General features: G+C 55.0%; 9 protein-coding genes across 9 annotated transcripts; all 9 read right to left on the bottom strand.

The window, feature by feature from the left end:
* Positions 1 to 68: 68 nt before the first annotated feature.
* LINJ_36_7230 (conserved hypothetical protein) lies at positions 69 to 2,192 on the bottom strand (the record flags this gene model as incomplete). The annotated part of the gene is made up of 1 exon (XM_001469363.1): positions 69 to 2,192. The coding sequence occupies one exon, from the start codon at positions 2,190 to 2,192 to the stop codon at positions 69 to 71; it is 2,124 nt and encodes a 707-aa protein (XP_001469400.1).
* Positions 2,193 to 3,433: 1,241 nt separating this feature from the next.
* On the bottom strand, positions 3,434 to 5,047 carry LINJ_36_7240 (putative T-complex protein 1, theta subunit; the record flags this gene model as incomplete). Its single annotated transcript, XM_001469364.1, has 1 exon — positions 3,434 to 5,047. The coding sequence occupies one exon, from the start codon at positions 5,045 to 5,047 to the stop codon at positions 3,434 to 3,436; it is 1,614 nt and encodes a 537-aa protein (XP_001469401.1).
* An 865-nt stretch (positions 5,048 to 5,912) lies between these two features.
* Positions 5,913 to 6,719, bottom strand: LINJ_36_7250 (conserved hypothetical protein; the record flags this gene model as incomplete). Its single annotated transcript, XM_003392810.1, has 1 exon — positions 5,913 to 6,719. One exon carries the CDS (start codon positions 6,717 to 6,719, stop codon positions 5,913 to 5,915), a length of 807 nt encoding a protein of 268 aa, XP_003392858.1.
* Positions 6,720 to 7,476: 757 nt separating this feature from the next.
* LINJ_36_7260 (RNA editing comple protein MP63) lies at positions 7,477 to 9,357 on the bottom strand (the record flags this gene model as incomplete). Its single annotated transcript, XM_001469365.1, has 1 exon — positions 7,477 to 9,357. One exon carries the CDS (start codon positions 9,355 to 9,357, stop codon positions 7,477 to 7,479), a length of 1,881 nt encoding a protein of 626 aa, XP_001469402.1.
* Positions 9,358 to 9,798: 441 nt separating this feature from the next.
* On the bottom strand, positions 9,799 to 10,206 carry LINJ_36_7270 (conserved hypothetical protein; the record flags this gene model as incomplete). The annotated part of the gene is made up of 1 exon (XM_001469366.1): positions 9,799 to 10,206. The coding sequence occupies one exon, from the start codon at positions 10,204 to 10,206 to the stop codon at positions 9,799 to 9,801; it is 408 nt and encodes a 135-aa protein (XP_001469403.1).
* Positions 10,207 to 11,007: 801 nt separating this feature from the next.
* On the bottom strand, positions 11,008 to 12,441 carry PDI-2 (protein disulfide isomerase; the record flags this gene model as incomplete). Its single annotated transcript, XM_001469367.1, has 1 exon — positions 11,008 to 12,441. The coding sequence occupies one exon, from the start codon at positions 12,439 to 12,441 to the stop codon at positions 11,008 to 11,010; it is 1,434 nt and encodes a 477-aa protein (XP_001469404.1).
* A 1,251-nt stretch (positions 12,442 to 13,692) lies between these two features.
* On the bottom strand, positions 13,693 to 14,877 carry LINJ_36_7290 (putative delta-6 fatty acid desaturase; the record flags this gene model as incomplete). Its single annotated transcript, XM_003392811.1, has 1 exon — positions 13,693 to 14,877. The coding sequence occupies one exon, from the start codon at positions 14,875 to 14,877 to the stop codon at positions 13,693 to 13,695; it is 1,185 nt and encodes a 394-aa protein (XP_003392859.1).
* A 576-nt stretch (positions 14,878 to 15,453) lies between these two features.
* LINJ_36_7300 (conserved hypothetical protein) lies at positions 15,454 to 16,560 on the bottom strand (the record flags this gene model as incomplete). Its single annotated transcript, XM_001469368.1, has 1 exon — positions 15,454 to 16,560. One exon carries the CDS (start codon positions 16,558 to 16,560, stop codon positions 15,454 to 15,456), a length of 1,107 nt encoding a protein of 368 aa, XP_001469405.1.
* A 606-nt stretch (positions 16,561 to 17,166) lies between these two features.
* LINJ_36_7310 (conserved hypothetical protein) lies at positions 17,167 to 18,063 on the bottom strand (the record flags this gene model as incomplete). The annotated part of the gene is made up of 1 exon (XM_001469369.1): positions 17,167 to 18,063. The coding sequence occupies one exon, from the start codon at positions 18,061 to 18,063 to the stop codon at positions 17,167 to 17,169; it is 897 nt and encodes a 298-aa protein (XP_001469406.1).
* Positions 18,064 to 18,453: the final 390 nt, after the last annotated feature.

The following is an 18,453-nucleotide window of genomic DNA, read 5'->3' on the forward strand; positions in this document are numbered from 1 at the left end:
TTGTTGTTGTTTTGCGCGTGTCTAATGTGGAGGGAGGGAAAGGGGAGCTTAGCAGCTCTCTCTATCTCTCAGTGGTTCGAGTCAGAGTCCGAATCGATAAGCAGTGACCTGAAGCGGGACGAAATCTCTGGTTGCGCGGAGTCTTTTGCAGATGACCGCGCAGTGTTCGCTGTCGCACTCCCCCCATTCGACATGGTGACTTGAAAACTGACACTGCTTGTCTGTTTCTCCTTCCGTCTCCCGTCAAAAACGACGGAGGACTTCTGCGAGGCAGCGCCAGATGTGCCGAACGATCCGACGCTAGTGAGAACTGGGCTCCCTGGCGCCGCCGCCTTGTCTGTTCCGCTCCTCACTTGCACGCCGGACACCGATGAAGTCGCAGATGTCCTCCTCGCTTGCGTTTGCCGAGGCGGGACGCGCAGAGGTGCAGGAGCTTTGGCGTGACCAGCAGGTCGTGCGGCATTGGCTGGGACCAGGGGCGGTATACGAGGTAGTGCTGCTGCACTCTCTTCTACGCCAGGTACAGCGATGCCCTCCTCCGACGCACGGCTTTGGTCCTCGGCATCGCTTTCAAAGACAACCGACTCAGAACTGGTGGTCTTGAACACGAGGCTCGCAAGCTCCTCGGACTCTGCCGCGGGAAACGCTTTTGTGGCCCCTGCCCTTGTAGACTTCGACACGGCGCCATCGACCTGTGCGGTCGATGAGCCGAAGGCATGGCTCGCCACGCCAAGTGTCTCAGGCGCACACTTGTCCTTTGCCACCGCGGCAGCGGTGTGCGATTTCCGCGTCGCCTTCATCGAATAGTCAGAGTGAGACTGCCCCGCAGCGTTGGGGCCTGAGCACGCCGCCGGCAAAGGAGGAACATCCGTGACATTGTCGAGCGTCTCCAAATGCTGCGCCGCGGGCGCGCCACGCTCCACGTTACTAGCTGGTGTTGTCGATGTCAGCGCGCAGGCCGTGGCTGAGTTCGCCGGATGTTCTGACGTGGTAAACCACGAGATACTTGGCCCCCCCTCCGAGAACGCAAAGGAGGTCAGCGGCGACGTCGAGGACGTCAGCGCTTTCGGGGAGCGGCGGCGCACATTTTCCACCTCCTGCAGCTCCCCCTGCGTGGTCACCGAGAGCGGCGGCACAGGACGGGCGCTGAGGAGAAACAGCGCCTTGTAAACAGTCTGTAGGAGCGGAAGCGAATCGAAACGCAGCTCCACTGTGCCACCCGTTGCATCCGCTGCCGCCAACGTGAGAGGGCGAACGTGGCGCACGCGGAGAGAGCGCAAGGTGAGCTGCACAAGGCGCTCGCGAGACAAGAAGGACTCAGCAGTCAACGTTTCATGGTCGATCTGAAGACAGACGCGATGAAAGTCGCCCTGCTCTCTGCCGAGGTTATGGCGCAGCTGAATGCCACGCAGGAAGCTCATCTTGTCCATTAACGCAAGCTCGGTAGCCGAGAAAAGCCCACTAGAGGACGAGGCCCTGTTGTTATCAAGAACCCCCACAGCATCTTCAGTGGGTGGAAGTAGCGGGACCGCGTGGGCCGACGGCGAGGCGGCAAGCTGACACTCTAGCTGCGCAACTCGCCGTGTCAGCCGCGTGATTGTTTTCTCTCGCTCAGTCAGCTGAAGCTCGGCTGCTGTATTGTACCCGCGTTGACTCCGCGTGCGGTCAAGATTGGCCAACACAGCTTTGACACTCGGCAAGCGGCTGCTCTGCGTTCGCTTGTACTCATCCCTTCGAAGTCGCCTGAACTCGTCGATGATGGCATCGTACTCGGCGCTGGTGCGCGGATGAAGATCTAAAAGCCACCCGTAACTCACCGCAAGCGCGGCCCTCTTCCCCAGTGCCTTCGCGACGTGTCGCTCTTGGGGGGTAATAGGAAGGCCATCCACATCCTCCAGGCCAAAGCCGATGGTGAGTAGCGCCATGAGACGGTAGTATGGGTGACATGCAACCGGGCAGCCCTGCAGATGCAGCGATCTGAGAGAAGCCTGCCTAGTGAGCCCACGAAACGACTCGATTCTGTTGTACTGTAAATGCACTTCGATAAGATACGGGTGTGTGCCGAAGAACTCAAAGCTGGTAAGTCGGTTGCGCTGCAGATTTATTACGAGGAAGTTCTCATCTTTTCTTTCAGCTAGCCCCTCAAACGACTCCACCCCTTGATTGACCAAATCCAGCCTATGATACTCCATACGAAAGTACCAGTGGAAGGATGCAGCACACGCAGAGAGAGGCGCGCGGCCTTCGCCGCGAAGAAAGCCACGAGTCAATGCAGCGTGCGATCGCTCAGCCAGTTCGCCAAATTCAGAACAGAAGACTCAACAACAAGAAAAAAAAATGATGCCAAAAAGAAGAGTAGGCACAAGAGAAACCGATACGCGACAGTGATGAAAAGTGAGTCTTTGTGTGCGCGCGCGAGACCATTCATCGGAGGCAGTCGCTGATCCACAGGATAGAAGACATGCAGCAGTGTATACACAGGCGCATCAGAGTCGTTTTGTGCATCGTGGATGGGCACCTGGCCCCAGAACCGGAGTAAAAGAGAGAAACAGCAACAAAGATGCTTGAGAAGGGCAGCGCACGAGGCTAAACGAAAGATACGCCGACACTCGCTCGGCGCCCTTGCTCCCTTTCCGCTGTGGCCAACCAACAGCCCTCCCTCTAGAACATAACGCTGGTGCTCCAATACCCTATTGCTTTGCTGCTTTCTGCCCTTTCCCTTCTGTTGCGCGCCTATAGGGCGCATCAGTGAAGACTTCCTGTTGACAGTTATTTTGCAGTTTTTGCCGCGTGCTATCGTGCTCGTTTTTTTTTGTTCTTGCCTTATTTCGCCTTTTTTACTTAATGAAAGGAACGCGGGCCGGCACAGCGAGGCAGACACACATCACAGACCAAATCGAAATGTGTCCCTCACACCGTCGAAGGTCGAAAAAGAGCGACACCGCAACGACGAGAATGAGAGCCAAGGCAACACAGAGACCATAACTCCACCCTGAAAAATAACGCACACGCACGGGGCGCCGCGGCCTCCTTGCTCGTTTTTCAACGACTTCTACCGCTTCTCCTTCAGGCAGATACGAACACTGGTTTTCTCTCTTTTTTTTTCACAAGGCATCAAACGCGCGAAAGAGGGGGAGGAAAAACAAAGGTGGGCTCTCTATTCTGCAAGTAACAGCAAGGACCAGTGAAAACGGAGAACAGAGACCCAGAGGCAAATAATTGACCGCCACCCACAATCACGCTCTTACCGCCTACACCCACACCTGCCAACTTGGATGTATGGCCACGAAGAAACGCTACAGAGCGGCGTCTCGCGCAGTGGGAAGCACGCAGAGGATAAGATGGTGTGAACGCGAGCGGTATCACTTGTTTGCTCGTTTTTACAGGCAGCATTAGGGGTTCTCATGGCACGATCTATTCTCGCTCCGCCTCCTCAGTCTGCGTCGCGTGCTTGGTCCGGACGGTTCTTGGGGCCGCCGGCCTGCTTCGCCACGATGATCTGGTTCACTGAAAGCACCGTGATTACAGTGTCGGTGGCTAGCCTAATTGCCCAGAGCTTGACCATGTGGGGCTCCACAATGCCAGCCTCCACGGCATCCAACGTGGTGCCATCGCTCAGATTCACACCCTGGTGCTTCTTTCCAGCGTTGTGGTCGGCCTCTAACTGCGTCACCATATCGGTACCGTTGAAACCACTAACCTCGGCAAGCGTGCGAGCCACCACCTCGAAGCTGGACGCATACTTGCGCACAGCGTACTGGTCGAGACCAGGGTTCGCTTCGGCATAGAGGGTAAGCTCTTTCTGCAGTTCCATTTCTACCGCGCCAGCACCCGCCACAAGTCGCTTGTCCTTCGTCAAAGCCTTGAACACGTTCACGCCGTCGTCGATGGCGCGCTCTACGTCATCCAAGACGTTCTGCGTGGCGCCGCGCACCACAATCGTGGACAGCTTCGAGTCGTCCTTGTCCTGGGCAAACGCCGTCACGTTCTTGCCACCAATGTCAAGCACGTCCACTGAGTCACACGCGCCCATGTCCTCCATAGACGGTGCGTCTAGGCGGGTCAACACGCGAGCGCCGACGGCCGCACAAAGACGACGAAGATCGAACTTAGATGGGACGCGCACCGCCATCATGCCGAGGCGATTGATGAAGTGCAGCGCCAGATCGCCAAAACTGGAGTTGGAAACGATAACGTTGGCGCCAGAATTGTGAATGTTCGAGATGATCTCCAGCATAATCTCCTCCTCCTTGCGTGAGTACTGGATGAGATCGTCGGCGTTCTCAATCAGCGCTGTCCCTTTTGTCTCCAAAGACGGCACGTCCACAGCGCAGCTGTACACGGCCACCTTGGCGTTCTTGAGGTGCTTCAGATTGCTCTCTGTGTTGCGGCCGATCACGAAGCCACGGACGAGCTTCGTGGAGAGAATCGACTCGCCGTCGAGCTTCACCACGCGCACGTTGTCCACGTTGAAAGAGCGAACGTTCGATGGGGACACGTTGATGCAGGCCTCCGCTACAAGATCCGCGAGGAAGTCCTCATATCCGTACTGCTTTGACGCAATCGAGGTACGAATCGCATCCACCACCTGCTCCTTGCGGAGGCAGTCATCGGCGGTCTTGCACACCATCGTGTCCAGCAGCTCCAAGCTCTTGTTGCCCGCCTTCTTATAGCCTTCGACAATCTCGCTCGGGTGCAATCCCATCCGCACCAGCGACTCCGCCTGCGAAAGAAGCTCGCCACAGAGTGTCACCACAAAGTTGGTGCCATCACCAACCTCCTCTTGCATGGCGTTGGCAGCCTGCACCAGCAGCTTCGCCGCGGGGTGCTCCACCTCCAGCTCGCGCAAAATGGTGGCGGCGTCGTGCGTGACAAACAGCTTGTTGAGATGGTTGATGACCATCTTGCACAGCCCGTTCGGGCCCATGGAGCTGCGCGTGATTTTCGACAGCTCGCGGCATGCTTCAATATTCTTCAGCACCGGATCGTCTAAGAACGTCGAGCCATCCTTCAGCATGCTCTGCGGGCCTGTCTGCATAAACGACATGGTAGCAAAAGACGGCTGAGAACAGAGAAATACGGGCGTGCAGGAATTCTGCGCAGGAGTCCTTTTGGCTTATTGTGATGAGCAATGGTGATGAAAAGCAGCTGTATGTGCGCAGCTACGATAGCACCTCCGGCGACGCGACAGGTAAAAAGAGCAGGCGATAGCTTTTCTTCACCGAGACAACGCCCAGTTCCCCGCACATGTATACACAAAGGGGAAACGAAAACAAAAGAGAAACGAGGAAAAGGTGGAAATTGAAGAGTGGAACAGGCTCTTGGCACCTTCTTTTCCCCTGCGCCAACGTTCGCGCACGTGTAAGTTACAGTGACAGAAACTAGCGAAATCCCGCGCTCGGTGGACGAACCGTAGACTGATGCACATGGCGAGAGCGACTACTTAACGGCACTGCCCATGAGAACCGCACATCCGGGCAGCTACCCGCCCCCCCCCCCACACACACACACGCAGCTGCACGGTGAGTCCAGCTTCGTTTCAAAAGTCTAAGCGCATTTCCTAAGAGACAGGGAACACAAAAAACCACATATGAAGTGAAATGGTTCGTCGATGTGATCATGGGCATGCATGCATGTTAAGCGAGCACCTTTAGAGATGGATTAGGAATCAATTAAACAGTTTAGCCCCATAACAACTACTGCCTCTGTTTCCGAGCACGGATCTACACTGCAGAGCACGATGACAACTGTGAAGACTGTTGTTGAGACCAAAACTGAGCGTCACCGCCATCGCCACCGGTTCAGGATCCACGGAGACGTGCGACCAATGTACTCCAAAAAGCACGGGCGAATAATTCAGCATCGCAGCAAGAGTCCTCCCTCGCCATCTTCTAGTACTTCTCGCCACACAGTCACGCCTCCACTTTTCTACGCTTCCGCGGCGACTCTGCCGACTCCGTCACGGGCTTAAACTGGAAAGCGTGACCAAATATGGGCAAGCCCACGCGCTTGCTATTTGTACTTGTGGCCGCAACACGGATGTGAAGAATGTTCTTGAGCGGCACTGCGTCAGGGTGCTTGACAAACTTGTCCAAGAAGGCTATAATGTTCTCGACAATTTCCTGGGTCGAGAGCCCGGTGTGTCCCACGCGGCACGTGACCTGGTTGTCGCCACGGCGCGTCACCACGACAGTGTGCACCGCCTTTCGAAGCTTTTCCGGAAACTTGCCTTTGCTGCTCACCCATGCGGGAACCTTGCGGTGCTCAAGAAACTCTCCTGTCAGCTGCCGCGGGTACTTGGTGAGCCCGTACACAATGAAGTGGTCGTAGCTCTTGGCAAACGAACGCACCGCCACAGGGTCTGCCACCTTGGCCGCGAGTTTCTTGCTATCAATAACGCGCCTCACACGCTTAGCAACTGCATCGCCGTCCTCGCTCAGAGCGAAAACTAGGTCCTTATACTTCCGCTGCGGTGGCGGTGTGATCAAGCACAGAGTTCCGCTGACAACTTCGTGCGGCACCACGAAGTACAGTGGAACACGGTGCGCTGCAGGAGCAGCGAGAAAGGCAATTTGAACATCAACAGGCACGTTGTTGCTCTCTCGCACCGGCGCGAAAAGATCATCTACGTCGTTGCCTGACGTCTGCGCGGCGGTCTCTGAGGCAATAAAGGACACGAGCTTCTTTACAGCCTCCTCCGTTCGAACAAGAAAACTCATCCTGCCGCACTAGAGCACAATACCACTGCAGGTGCCGAAGACAAAAAAGACACGGAATGAGGTATATCGCTGCAGTTGTGCAAGGTGGGGCAAGCATCCAAAGGCGAGCCAGTCCGTGTGTGCCGTTCAAGATGTGTATGCGTCATATTTCGTGATTCGGATAGGAGAGAGACGTCGACGCACACACGCAGAAGAAGGAAATGTGGGAGAGAGAAACGGGAACGCGTGAAACGCGAGGGGACAACAAGGTTGCCGCCGAAGCCCGTCTTCGACTTTGCATCGGTCTCCTCTTCCACGGCGTGTGCTATGGTGCACTGTGTACACGAGCCACAGCGCACCATAGCTCCACAAAGGCGTGTCAGTGCACCGCACAATTAGTTTATTTCGTCACGTGCAAAGGCAAAACCACTTACGAAAAATAAAAACACTGTGCGATATAGCACACAAAACACGGTATCGAGAACGGTTCTTGTCCTCCGATCATGCACAGCGGTATGGCCGTAGTTCGGGGGTAGCCCGAAAGACGCTGGGAACAGAGGGATCCCAAAGGCACGCTTCGGCAGAGCCACAACAGATTTCGCTTACCCGCACACCCGCCATACACACACACACACACCTTGGAACGTACCCCTATCCAGTCTCCCATTGTAGAGGTTTCACCGAGAGCGTCTCCTTCAGCGCAGCTTTGCACCGGGGCTCTTCTGCTAGCGCTGGGTAACGGGCACGCCGCCGGCACCCGGGAACGTGTACCAGTCACTCAGTTCAGTTTCGCAATCATGCCAGTTGGAAGACCCACGTGCACGACCGCCGAGGAGTATGTCTTTTGTGTTTTCTTATCCGTGAATGGCAAAACGCGCAGCGAACCACACGCGAACACGAGATCGCCATACACGAGCGTTCTGCCAAGCGTTCTAAAGGCAGCTGAGCTGCAGCGAACAGGAATCACCTCCGACTCGCTCTCGGACGAATCGGGGACAAAAAGCGACAAAAGCAACGCCCCGTCACTCGAAACTTCGCTATCCAGCACGCGGCCCGCCACAGTAATGTTACTCACAGACTGCGCGTACGGTTTCAGCTCCACTTCCGTCCACGCCGACCGTTGCGCCGACGAGCCGAAGGGCGATGTCATCGTGAGGTCCACCGGGCTGGGAATGAAGGCCGGTAAGTCCGGAACCTCGCGCTTCTCGTTTCGCCGCCCATTTCGCAGCTCCTTCGGCAGCTCCTCCCCATGCTTGGCCTTGCTATGCATTCGAAGGCCGTCATAAGTCGAAAAGCTCTTCTTGCAAACGGTGCACACGTGCGTCGCGGTGGGCCCCACCTCAGCCGGCCGGCTCGCGGAAGACGCTGAGAAAGAGGAAAAGAAGACGGCGTCATGAGCCTCAGCGCCGCCTGCCACCGCAGCTGCGTCCCTCGCAGCATACGGGGCTGCTGCCGACGAAGATTCGGTGAAAGGGCTCGGAGCTGCGGCGAACGGGGACGGAGTGAGAGCACTAGCAGCATCCACAAACGGTGAGGCCGGAGCCTCAAACGAGGCCGCCGATCGCGCGGCAATCCCGGGCTCGGCAGCGGCCTGATCTGCTGGTTTCTTCAGCGAGCCGAACGGAGAGAGACCTTGCCCAGCAAACGGAAAATCCGTCGTCCCAGCAAAAGGCGAGTCGTTGGCGCCGGCGGCGAAGGGAGAAGAGACGACGCTGATCGTGGTCGACGGTTCCTCGGCGGCGCTCGGAGCTGGGGTCGTAGCAGGAGACGGAGTCTGCCCAAACATGGGGAGCTGTCCAAACGGCGTTACAGGCGCCGTTTGCTGCTCTGCCAACCCCACCCTCGGGGCGGTTTTTGCAGCGTCCTTTGCTAGTTTTCGGAGGAACGGGTTCGGGCACCGAGCAGGACGCAATGGACCGAAAGACTCACCACACGCCAGCGCAAACGCGTCACCTATACCAATGCTGTAAAAGTTGACCTCGTTCTTCGTGAGCGGACCACCCGCGTCGGGGGGATACGGGCCACCCTCGAACGGGTTCTCACCCTCCGGATTCATGACGCCGTACAACGGCTCGGCGCCGTCAGACGGGCGAGCGGCAAACACGCGCATTACCATGCTACTGTGAACAAACTGATCCCCCATACGCTTCACCCCCGTGTCATCCCATACAGAGAGCATCTTTTCCATCACAAGACTTGGCACCTCGCGTTCGGCTTGGTGAAGTGGCTTTGGTGCCGGCTTCTCACGGCGCGCGGCACGCTCGTGAGTGTCTGGCACGATCGCTGTAACGACGGTTGGTGCCTGCGGAGGTGCATTACGAAATACACCCACCGGTGTCTGCAACGCCTGATCCTCTCCCTGTCCCGGTCCAGCGCCTGCCTCCACCGTGCCCTCACCACTGTGCACCTGCTGAAGGTGCAGCTTTGCCGCCATCTCCAAGCGAAACGACTTTTTGCAAACGCTACAGTGGAAGCGCCGGTCCGGGACGGCACTTTGATTCCGCACAGCCCCCAACAGAGCGGCGTTTGAGGCACCTTTCGCGGAGGCGACAGCGCCCGACGCGTGTAAGGGCCAAGACGATACTTGGGGAAGCCGGCGCAGCGTGCAGCGGCTCGCTGCAGCAGCGGCCAAGACACCGATCCGCCTCTTCATTGTCATCACCTTCGGCGGGGAGGGAGGTCAGAGAAAGAAAATGCACGGAAGAGCGGCACCTCAGGTTAATTTCTGTCGTTCTACAACTTTTATCCAAAGGTCCAAACTGCGAACGTCGAAGGAGAAAATTGATGTGAGCAGAGAGAGTGCACGGTAGAGGAGAAATCAGGAGAAAACAAAGAGCTGCATGGCACAAGCAGCACCAGGCGAGCTCCCCCCCCCAACTGCCACTGCGAGACTTCGCGCCGAAAAACGCGACCCTGGCATAGAAGAAAAGTACAGAAGCGCAGCGGAAAGCGCACCTTCAAAGGCGAAAACTACTGCCCTCTTCCGCGGGAATTTTGGTTTGACCTTAACGACACTCTGTTGTCAGAGCTACAAAAACGCCAAAATGTCTAAAGAGCAGAAGCACTACCGCGCTCGAGCCACAAGAGCCGCGACTCCACCTTAAACTAGTTGAGCGACCGATACAATGGAGCCTAGTGAGTCCGTTACTAGCAACTCAGTGGTGGTGAAGTAGGTGCCGTGAACAGGCACATACCTAGGTTTGTGGACGAGCTTAGATACAACGTGGACGAGCTCCCCCTCTCTCAGATTTGCGAAGCAGTATCCTGCCATAGCCGCTCCTCGGCACCGCAGGTGAAACACCTGCTGCGAAGCAACTGCGCGCAGAGTTGGAGGCCACCGCGCCGGGATGCCGCACTCCGTCAAGAGCAGCTTGCATGACCACTCCGGTTCTCCCTGGAGAGCCCCGCGACTAGGGTTCTGAATAACACCGACGCACGCATGAATAGAGAGCTCGCCCATCGAAGAAACCGCCGCACTACCTTGCAGTAGTGCCCTTGAGAAACGCATTTTTCAATGCCACCTGGTGCACATGCTCGCAGAGTCACGTTGCACGGCTATCATCGCGCCCACCGTGTACACGCAAAGGAAAACCAATAAGAGCAAAACAGAGTAAGAGAAAAGGGAAAGTAGACGAATAGCACAGAAAGCATGGCAACAAACAGCGGAGGCATTGCAGAGAAGACCGATGTCATTCTCATGGGCCATCAGTTCCTTCTCGCGCAGTTAAGAGTAACCGCACTTACGCTGAAGGCGCGCGATAAGCGCCGGGAACACATAATGTCGACCGCTACAACCCCTCGTCCCGATCACACAGCAGCGCCACACAAGTACCGTATATCCTCAGATTGCATACAGAAAGCACGCTCGATGTACCGTTCCGGCATTGACCATCGATGAATACTTTCCCTTTCTGTGCGATTTCCTTCATTGTTACAAAGCCCAAAAATTTAATGACCGACAGAGAAAAGACGCACGTCCTTGTCGTAGCGCTAATTTCACTATCCTGTCCATTCTCCAATTTTTCCTTCTCAAAATTGTGCCCATGAAAACGGCAGTCAGCGCACGCATCGTTAGCTTTCTCTACTCTTTTCACATCAATGTTGCTAGATAGGGCGCAGGTTGGCAAAGAGCTGTCGACAGAACGCTTGCATGGACGCCAACACGAAGAAAGCAAAGCAAAAAGAAAGGGAAAAAAGAAGAAGCGCTAGCACTCTCTTGTCCTCCCCCCATATAACGAACAAGTCTAATCCTTGATAGAAACAGCAAGGGATGGCAGGGCAGCCTATAAACGCCACATCCCTTGCAGTCCTACAAATCTTCCTCGTCACTGTTGCCGGAGGGGCCGCCAGATGGAGCGGCCGAGGCGGTCAGGTGAGACTTCACAAACGCCTTGATGTCATCCGCAGTGCGGCCTCCCTCGTACACGATTGGCGGCTTGCCGGCGGGGATGAAGTAAATCGTTGGAAACCCGGACACCTCAAACTTCTCGCGGTCAAAGTCGTTCGTCGTGGCGTCCATCTTTGCAATGATCACATTCTCGGACTCGAGACTCTTGGCCACTTTCTCGTAGACGGGGTGCAGCTTCTGGCAGTGCCCGCACCACGGCGCGTAGAAGAGCAGCATCACGTTTTGTGTGCCGTCCGTGTACTTCGCAAAAGTCTGACCCACCACCGTCGTGAGGCCGTTCACCGTCTCCTTAGCAGGAATCGCATCGGACATCAGGGTCTGCTTCGTCTCGCCTTTGATGTACTTCTCCACAAACGCAGCGACAGACTCGGCGGTGACTGGGGTGTACGTCTCCATCACGTGATGGCGGCGCTCGAAATCGACCACAAACGCCGGGAACTTCGCATCCTCAGGAATGCCCAGCTGGCGCGAGACGGGGCGGTACTGATCGCCGTCAATGAACGTTAGCAACACCTGCGAGCGGTACTTCTCCGCCACCGCCACGAGTGACCCCTTCAGCGCAGGATCCGTGTTCTTGTCGACGAACACCCACCCAAGAGGCTTACCCTTGTTCGCTTCCATGTACTTCTGAAAGCTCTCCTGGCCCAGCTCGCCAAAGTAGTCCAACACAGCAGTCGCGAGAAAGCGCTTCACCGACTCCGCCGTCATCGGCGCAGCGCCGGTGTACGCCTCGCGCTCCGCATTCTTGCGATACACCGTAACCGACTCCATGGCATCATTCGGAGATATGGCTGCATCCGTCACGAGCACAAAGTTCATCTGCGAGCGGAGAGAGTCCGCCACCTTGGTTATCATCGACGCCATCTCCGAGTCGGCGCTCGCTGTTTTCACCACACACAGCGGGAAAGTCTCCTTCTTGAGTTCCTCCAGCTCTTCAGCCTTTGAGATGGCCTTTATCGATGGACCGACATGCGCCTTCATGTACGACGCGATGCCGGCAGCAGTGCGGGGGCCATCGTAGTCCTTCACTTTCTCACCGTTACGGAAGATGTACAATGTGGGGAACCCCTTGATTTGGTACTTCTCAGCGAGGCTCTCCTCTTTGGTGCAGTCGACCTCTGCAAGGGTCGCGATCCCGGCCAGCATGTCAGCGGCCTTTACAAACTCCGGAGCCAGTGTCTTGCAGTGGCCGCACCACGGAGCGTAAAACTTGACCAACGTTAGATCCCCGCTTACGATTTTGTCAAAGTTGTCCTTGGTGGCCACCTGCACCTCTGCGGATGCTACGCAGAAGAGAATCGCGCACACAACAAAAGCAAGGAATGAGCGCTGCATTTTTCTTTGCAAAAAAAAAAAACAGTATCAATACGAATAGGATAAAGATGAGCGCTGCACCGAAAGCAAGAGCCGGGAATGGCGTACACGTTGCCAGTAGGCAGCAGCTCACAGCAGACAATACGCAGAGAAAGACACGTTGCGCGCCCGCACAAGAACGGAGAGCGCAGAATACACAGAGAGACAAGAGTGGGCAGAAGAGAGCAAGACAAGAGGACGAGAAACAGTCACGAGTTTGTAAGACAGGTTGAAATGGCGCGCACGTTTACATTCTCCGCCACGACGAGATGACGTTGTGTCGCCTTCAAGATCGTACTTGTCCGTCAGGAAAAAGTACTGCCGAGAACCCCAACCTCATTAACACGTTGCACAAGGCTCCAGGCATGTCCTTTTCTCCTTTTACTGGCATCCTAGGGCATTTCAACCAGAAAGGGAAAGGAAGCTGGGCACTGAGAGACACACTGGTGCACATCGCGAGTGTCACAAGACTCACTTCGTGCTGGGTATCGCGTTTACCATGAGAAGCGTTCAAGTCATCCGAGCACCGAAGAGAAACGCGCCGACCAAATACGTGCTTCCTTCAGAGATTTTACTTCGTCAACTACATTCTTATTTATCCATAGCTGCGTAGAAATTAGAACGGCACACACCACGCAAAGTAGGAAACTAAGATTTAGTACTAGTTGTGAATAAAGTATGATAAAAACAAATAGCAGCACAAACGCGGTACGAAAAAAAAAAGAGTGGCTACAACAACAACAGAAAACGCAGCAATCACTCGCTGGCAACCAAGTACGATGCTGCTTTCCACGGCATCTTTACTCACTCATACCATTTTTGATGCGTCCCCGTCTGAAATTGCAGGCAACAGTACTCAAATTGCGGTGCGAAACAGTACTTCTTCCGCGATGCCACATGGCCGTGTTTCGTTACCAGACGAGAGCCACAACAGAGAGTAGAAAAGAAGGGGAAAAGATAGCAGGAAGTGTTCTCTTTTAGTAGACTTATCCCCGAGGTTCGAATGAAAAAGGAAGGAATTAAAACAAACCGAGCGCCTCTATAGCTTGTGATCATCTCGGCCGAAATTTCACCCACACGGGTATTTTACCTAAGTAGGAAAAAACAACACTGCCTTCTTTTCTTTTCCTTCCCTACTGGAACGTGCTCCCGCTAGGACACGACAAGCCGGAACGTCCAGATTGCGCCACTCATTCGTGCAGCTCTGCGTCGGATCTACCTCCCGTTCTTGGTTTACGCTGAATTCAGTGCAGGCGTAGTGGAGATACGGTACAAGACGTCAAAGTTCATCTTGGTGATCTTCCAGACTCCTTCCACGTGAAACGGCAGCCCATTGTCCTCCGAGAACTTGCGCAGAATGCGCCGCACCTCCGGGTACCGGTAGCGGGGAACCATCGGAAGAAGGTGATGCTCCAGCTGGTACTGCATGCCCCCAAAAAACCACTCAAAAAAGGGGTCGGAGCAGTGAACGCCACGGGTGGCGCGATGCTGATCAACAACGTAGTTGTACGGTTCGTCATGTTCGATCATCTCCTCTGTCTGGTGGTTCACCGTCACCACCACGGCGACAAAAAAACCACCAAGCAGCACGCTGCCCAGGGAAACCTTCCACGGCAACAGCGCCAACCACAGGTAATTGAGCGCCATCAGCGAGAGTTCGAGCCTGTTACCGCTTTCGAGTGCAAACCGAAGCGACTGAATTCGCCACGAAACGTACAAGAGAGCGTACGCGGCAAGGTAGAACGTGTACTGGTACTGCCGGCACGCGGTGTCCTCGGATACATCCGGCACCCACAGGAACAGGGCAGGCTCGTTGTGGATGTCCGCGTCCATGCCTTTGCGGTTCACAAAAATATGATGACTGTTGTGCTTGTTTGACCACCACTCAACCGAGAAGGCATTGATCATGCCGCCACAGGCTTTGGCGAGGAAGCGGGCAAACTTGCCCCGAGCATGCGTGAAATCATGCGCAAGCCAGCCGCCCTGCTGCATGCCTAATCCAATCAGAAAGGTGGCCAGAAAAGGACGCGAGTAGCTCAGGTACGTTCCGACAACGCAGAGCACAATGACGGGCATAATGTTCCGTGCAAAGTCGATAATCCACCTCCGCTCAAACCACCCCTCGCTTCGCAACCGCTGAAGGAGCTTCTCGAAGTTAAGCGACACCTGATCGCGAGATTCATCGCCTTCCTTGAGCGGCAGCGCCTTCATGCGCTTCAGCTTCTGAATCGCCTCCTTCGAGTGCAGCGAGTAGAAAGCATCTGTGGCATCCTTTCCATGGAACTCATCACACATCTGCGCCCCACCAGGGTGCGAGTTGCGCCAGGATGTGCAGTCGTACCAATTGTCGTCAATGCGAATCACGCACTTCGGCAACGAGCTGCGGTACTTGTACGGGGGAGTGAGCTCGAAGACCATATTCGACGTGTTGCGCGGCGCTTGAACACCTTCTGTGAAAAAAAAAACGATCGAGTAACCGATGAAAAAAAAAACGAAAGTGTGACGAGATTAGGACAAAAAAATGAGAAAAAGAATAGAAAGCACCCTTCGCTTTCCATAGCACAGGTACCACAGTAAGAAAAGGAGGAAGAACAAGTATATAGTTGTCAGCTAAGCTGGCACGGCTGAATCACCAGCTACGCAAACGACCTCGCCAGCACGCCGCCAACAGCATAGGAGACAGATTGGCAGGCGCGCGAGGACAACATCTGCTGAGAGCACGCGTGCTCGACCTCTTCCTCGTCGTCAACCACTCTCGCACGTAAAACACAAGAGGACACGTCCTCCAGTGGCATACCTTCTTCTTCATGCTTTTGTTCTTGTCGCTGAGGAAACAGAGTACGCCAGAACGATCAAAAGCAAGTTCAGCGCGCAGGCCTTGCCGCAAACAAAAAAAAAGAGATGGATGCAGCCAAAGAAGGATACTCGAGCAGATTGTGTACAGTTGGCAGTGCTGACAAGGAGATCATTGGATGCAAAAGATGATCTCCTGCGTCAATGCGAGCCATCGAGCGACCCAGCAAGCGTATCGCAGAGCTGTTTTAAGTCCTTGTTCTCCTTCTCGAAACGTACGGTCTCATCTTGGTAAAATAGAATCTCTTTGCGGAGCTTAGACATACGGGTGTTGTACATGACCGTATCTTCGTCAATGCTGCCCTGCACCTCCTCCGTCTTCAGCACGTACATGCGGCGCTCTGCGTTCGCCTTCTGAATACGCTCGCGCAGCTGCAAGCACTCCCTCTCCGGATTCATCGAAATGCCCATCGTCTCGACGGCCGAAAGAGCCGTATCCCGATCCTTGATTGCCGACTCCGTAGTGTATTTGGTGTCCATCAGAACATCTGCAATCTTTCGGTTCGCCTCCTCCAGACGCTCTATTTCTTGCAGCAGCTGGTGGCGCTCTGCCTGGATGCGCTGGGCAACATTTAACAACTCCCTGTTGTTCGAGTCCGCATACATGCTCACATTCCGCGTAAACTCCTTTCGCAGCTCCTCAATGCGACGCTGTTTCAAGTCGATAAAAGAAGCCATCTCCCGCTCTTTCTTCGAAAGCAAATCGATCGTGCGCTCGCGCTCGCGCGACAGTTCCTGCACTGTCTTGAGAAGCTCCTGTGCCCGTGTCTCCTCGCCGCCGCTCGGGCCGTAGACTTTCTTCTTGAGCAGGCTTTGAAGGTCGTCCAGCATTGACATGAGGCGTGCCACCGTGAGACGCTTCTGCGCGTCCACTTTTTTCTCCTTCAGTTCTTTGATGCGCGAAGAAACCTCACCGATGTCAGCCTCAACACCCTTTCTTTCCTCGTCCGCTGCCATTAGCTGGCTAACATAATCTTCGCGATTCGACCACATAGACTCGCTACTCTGTGTCTCACTGTTTTCAAGCACCTGTTTCGCCCGGGATGCAGTGCGATACGCTTCGTTAGCGGCCGCCCTCGATTCTTCCTGCGACGTGGTAGCGAGGTACGCGTTCGCCAGATCATTGTTGAGCTTCTCAGACTGCTGTCTCTTGCGCTGAAGCGCCTCCTCCTGCAGCACAAGCGAATCCTCTAGCTGCTGCAGCTCACTCCTCAGCTCCTCGATAGACTGTTGCTGCCCCGTCGTCATCTTCCCGGCACCGCAAAAAGAGAGAACCAAAGAAACCCAGCTCCAACTATAGTCAACGGGAATATATAGAGAAGCCCAGCCTTTGTCTGCTGGTGCTCTACACGTGAAGGCGAAGACGCGTGTATGTTCGAGACGCAAGCGAAACGACAAAAAAACAACGATTTCAGGTGTGTGCTACTCTCGATGGCTGCGGGTCAATGAAAACTGATTTGCGCTTCCACAGGTGCACAATGCTTTCCAGCCACGAGAGTACGCGGAAGGGGAGGAATGGTGGCAAGACAGCAAAGGAAAACGGACAAGAGAAGAGCAACGGGATGTAAAACAGAGACGAGCGCCCAGACGCCGCGGTAGGAAGGAGATGAAGAAGGCGAGGTGTAGAGGCCACATACCGCGTAGTCTCGCTTCATCAGCGCCGTAAGTCACGGCGATGAGGGTTCCCAACCGTCACTCCTTCTCCACAGAGATACCTGCTGCGCATGACGCAATAACGACGCACACAAAACAGACCCGTATCGGCGCGAAGTGATTTGAAGCGCCACGAAAACTAAATATATTATTTATTCGTTTCTCCCACGTCGAAATCGGTGGGCAACTGTCCATCTGTGACTACGATGCGCTCTTTATATGCGACCGCTGTTGTGACTCCTTCACCTCTGTCATCGACGCCGTCGTCTTCTGCGTCATCGCCGGTGCCGCCTTCCGCGGCAGAAGAACAAGAGCGTAGTAGAAACCAAAAAGACACCTCTGCTCCTCCTTTATATCGTACAGCATGCTCTCACGAATCCACCCGTGATAGTCGTGCGCAAAAGACATACTGCTGTTTGTGGCTTCGCTGAACCACCGAGCCAGCTTGATTAGTTTCGGGTACGTTGACTTCCCGACATCCATGACAAGAAACATCCCATCCTCCTTTACGTACTGCGCTGCGGAATCGAAAAGATTGCGGGCCTTGCTTTCGCTCTGGTTCAGCAGCTCGTCACGAAGAAGGACGCAATCGTACTTTTGAAAGCCCGGTAACTGCGTATCTGCACGCAGAACAGTGGCAAAGTTCACCGTGCTGCCCACCCAGTTATGATCGTTTCGGATCATAAAGTCCAGCGTCATGGCACGCCGCCGTTTCTCCTGCTCAGTTTCTGAAAGCGCCTCATCGATACGGTAGTGACCGTCGTCTACAACCTTCTCCTCGATTAGAAACTCAACGCGAACAGCCTTGGACATCTCGTACAACGCTACGTCTTTTTTGTCATAGAGCTTCGGAGAAAGGTCAAGCACCTTCCCGTGGCAATAGTTTCGGTACACCCGGCGAACACATCGATAAATGAGAAACTGTGGAAGGGCGCTTATGCCTAAGAAAACAGCGACACTGACGATGGACGTCACTAAGAATCGATTTCTGCCCTCGACAATCTTGTCGTACTTTTCCTTTGGTACCTGGACGGGCTGGTAAGAGCCAGCAGCTGCGGGTTCCAGCTTGGGCCTCGCACTGCTGCCGCTATGAAACATTGTATTTTGCCTTTATGCGCCGAGGCCCGTATCGAACACGTGTCAAGAGCAGAGCGCATGCTGAGGCCAGAAGGTGACACAGACATAGAAGTGAGAGGGAGAAACAGAAAGGTAGACCGTAACGATGATGGGAGCGCGCGTCAGAGAAAGGTGCTCAAGATCCTCCGCTGTCGAAGGAGCAAGAGAAAGCACAAAAAGAGGAAGACTACGCCGCCCCCCTCCCCATCCCAAAGAAAGGAGAAGGCGTGACGATAAGGTGCGCCGTCTCGAGAAGCCCTTCAAAGCGAGCTCTGAGACCGTCATGCACTCAGCTAGAGCACACAAACAACGCGCTGCAAACTGGACGAGTGCTGGATGGGTCACCGCGACAAGTGCCCATCGCCGAAACCC

The sequence above is a fragment of the Leishmania infantum genome, chromosome 36 (assembly GCF_000002875.2).
Source record: "Leishmania infantum JPCM5 genome chromosome 36".
NCBI classification, from domain to species: Eukaryota; Euglenozoa; class Kinetoplastea; order Trypanosomatida; family Trypanosomatidae; genus Leishmania; species Leishmania infantum.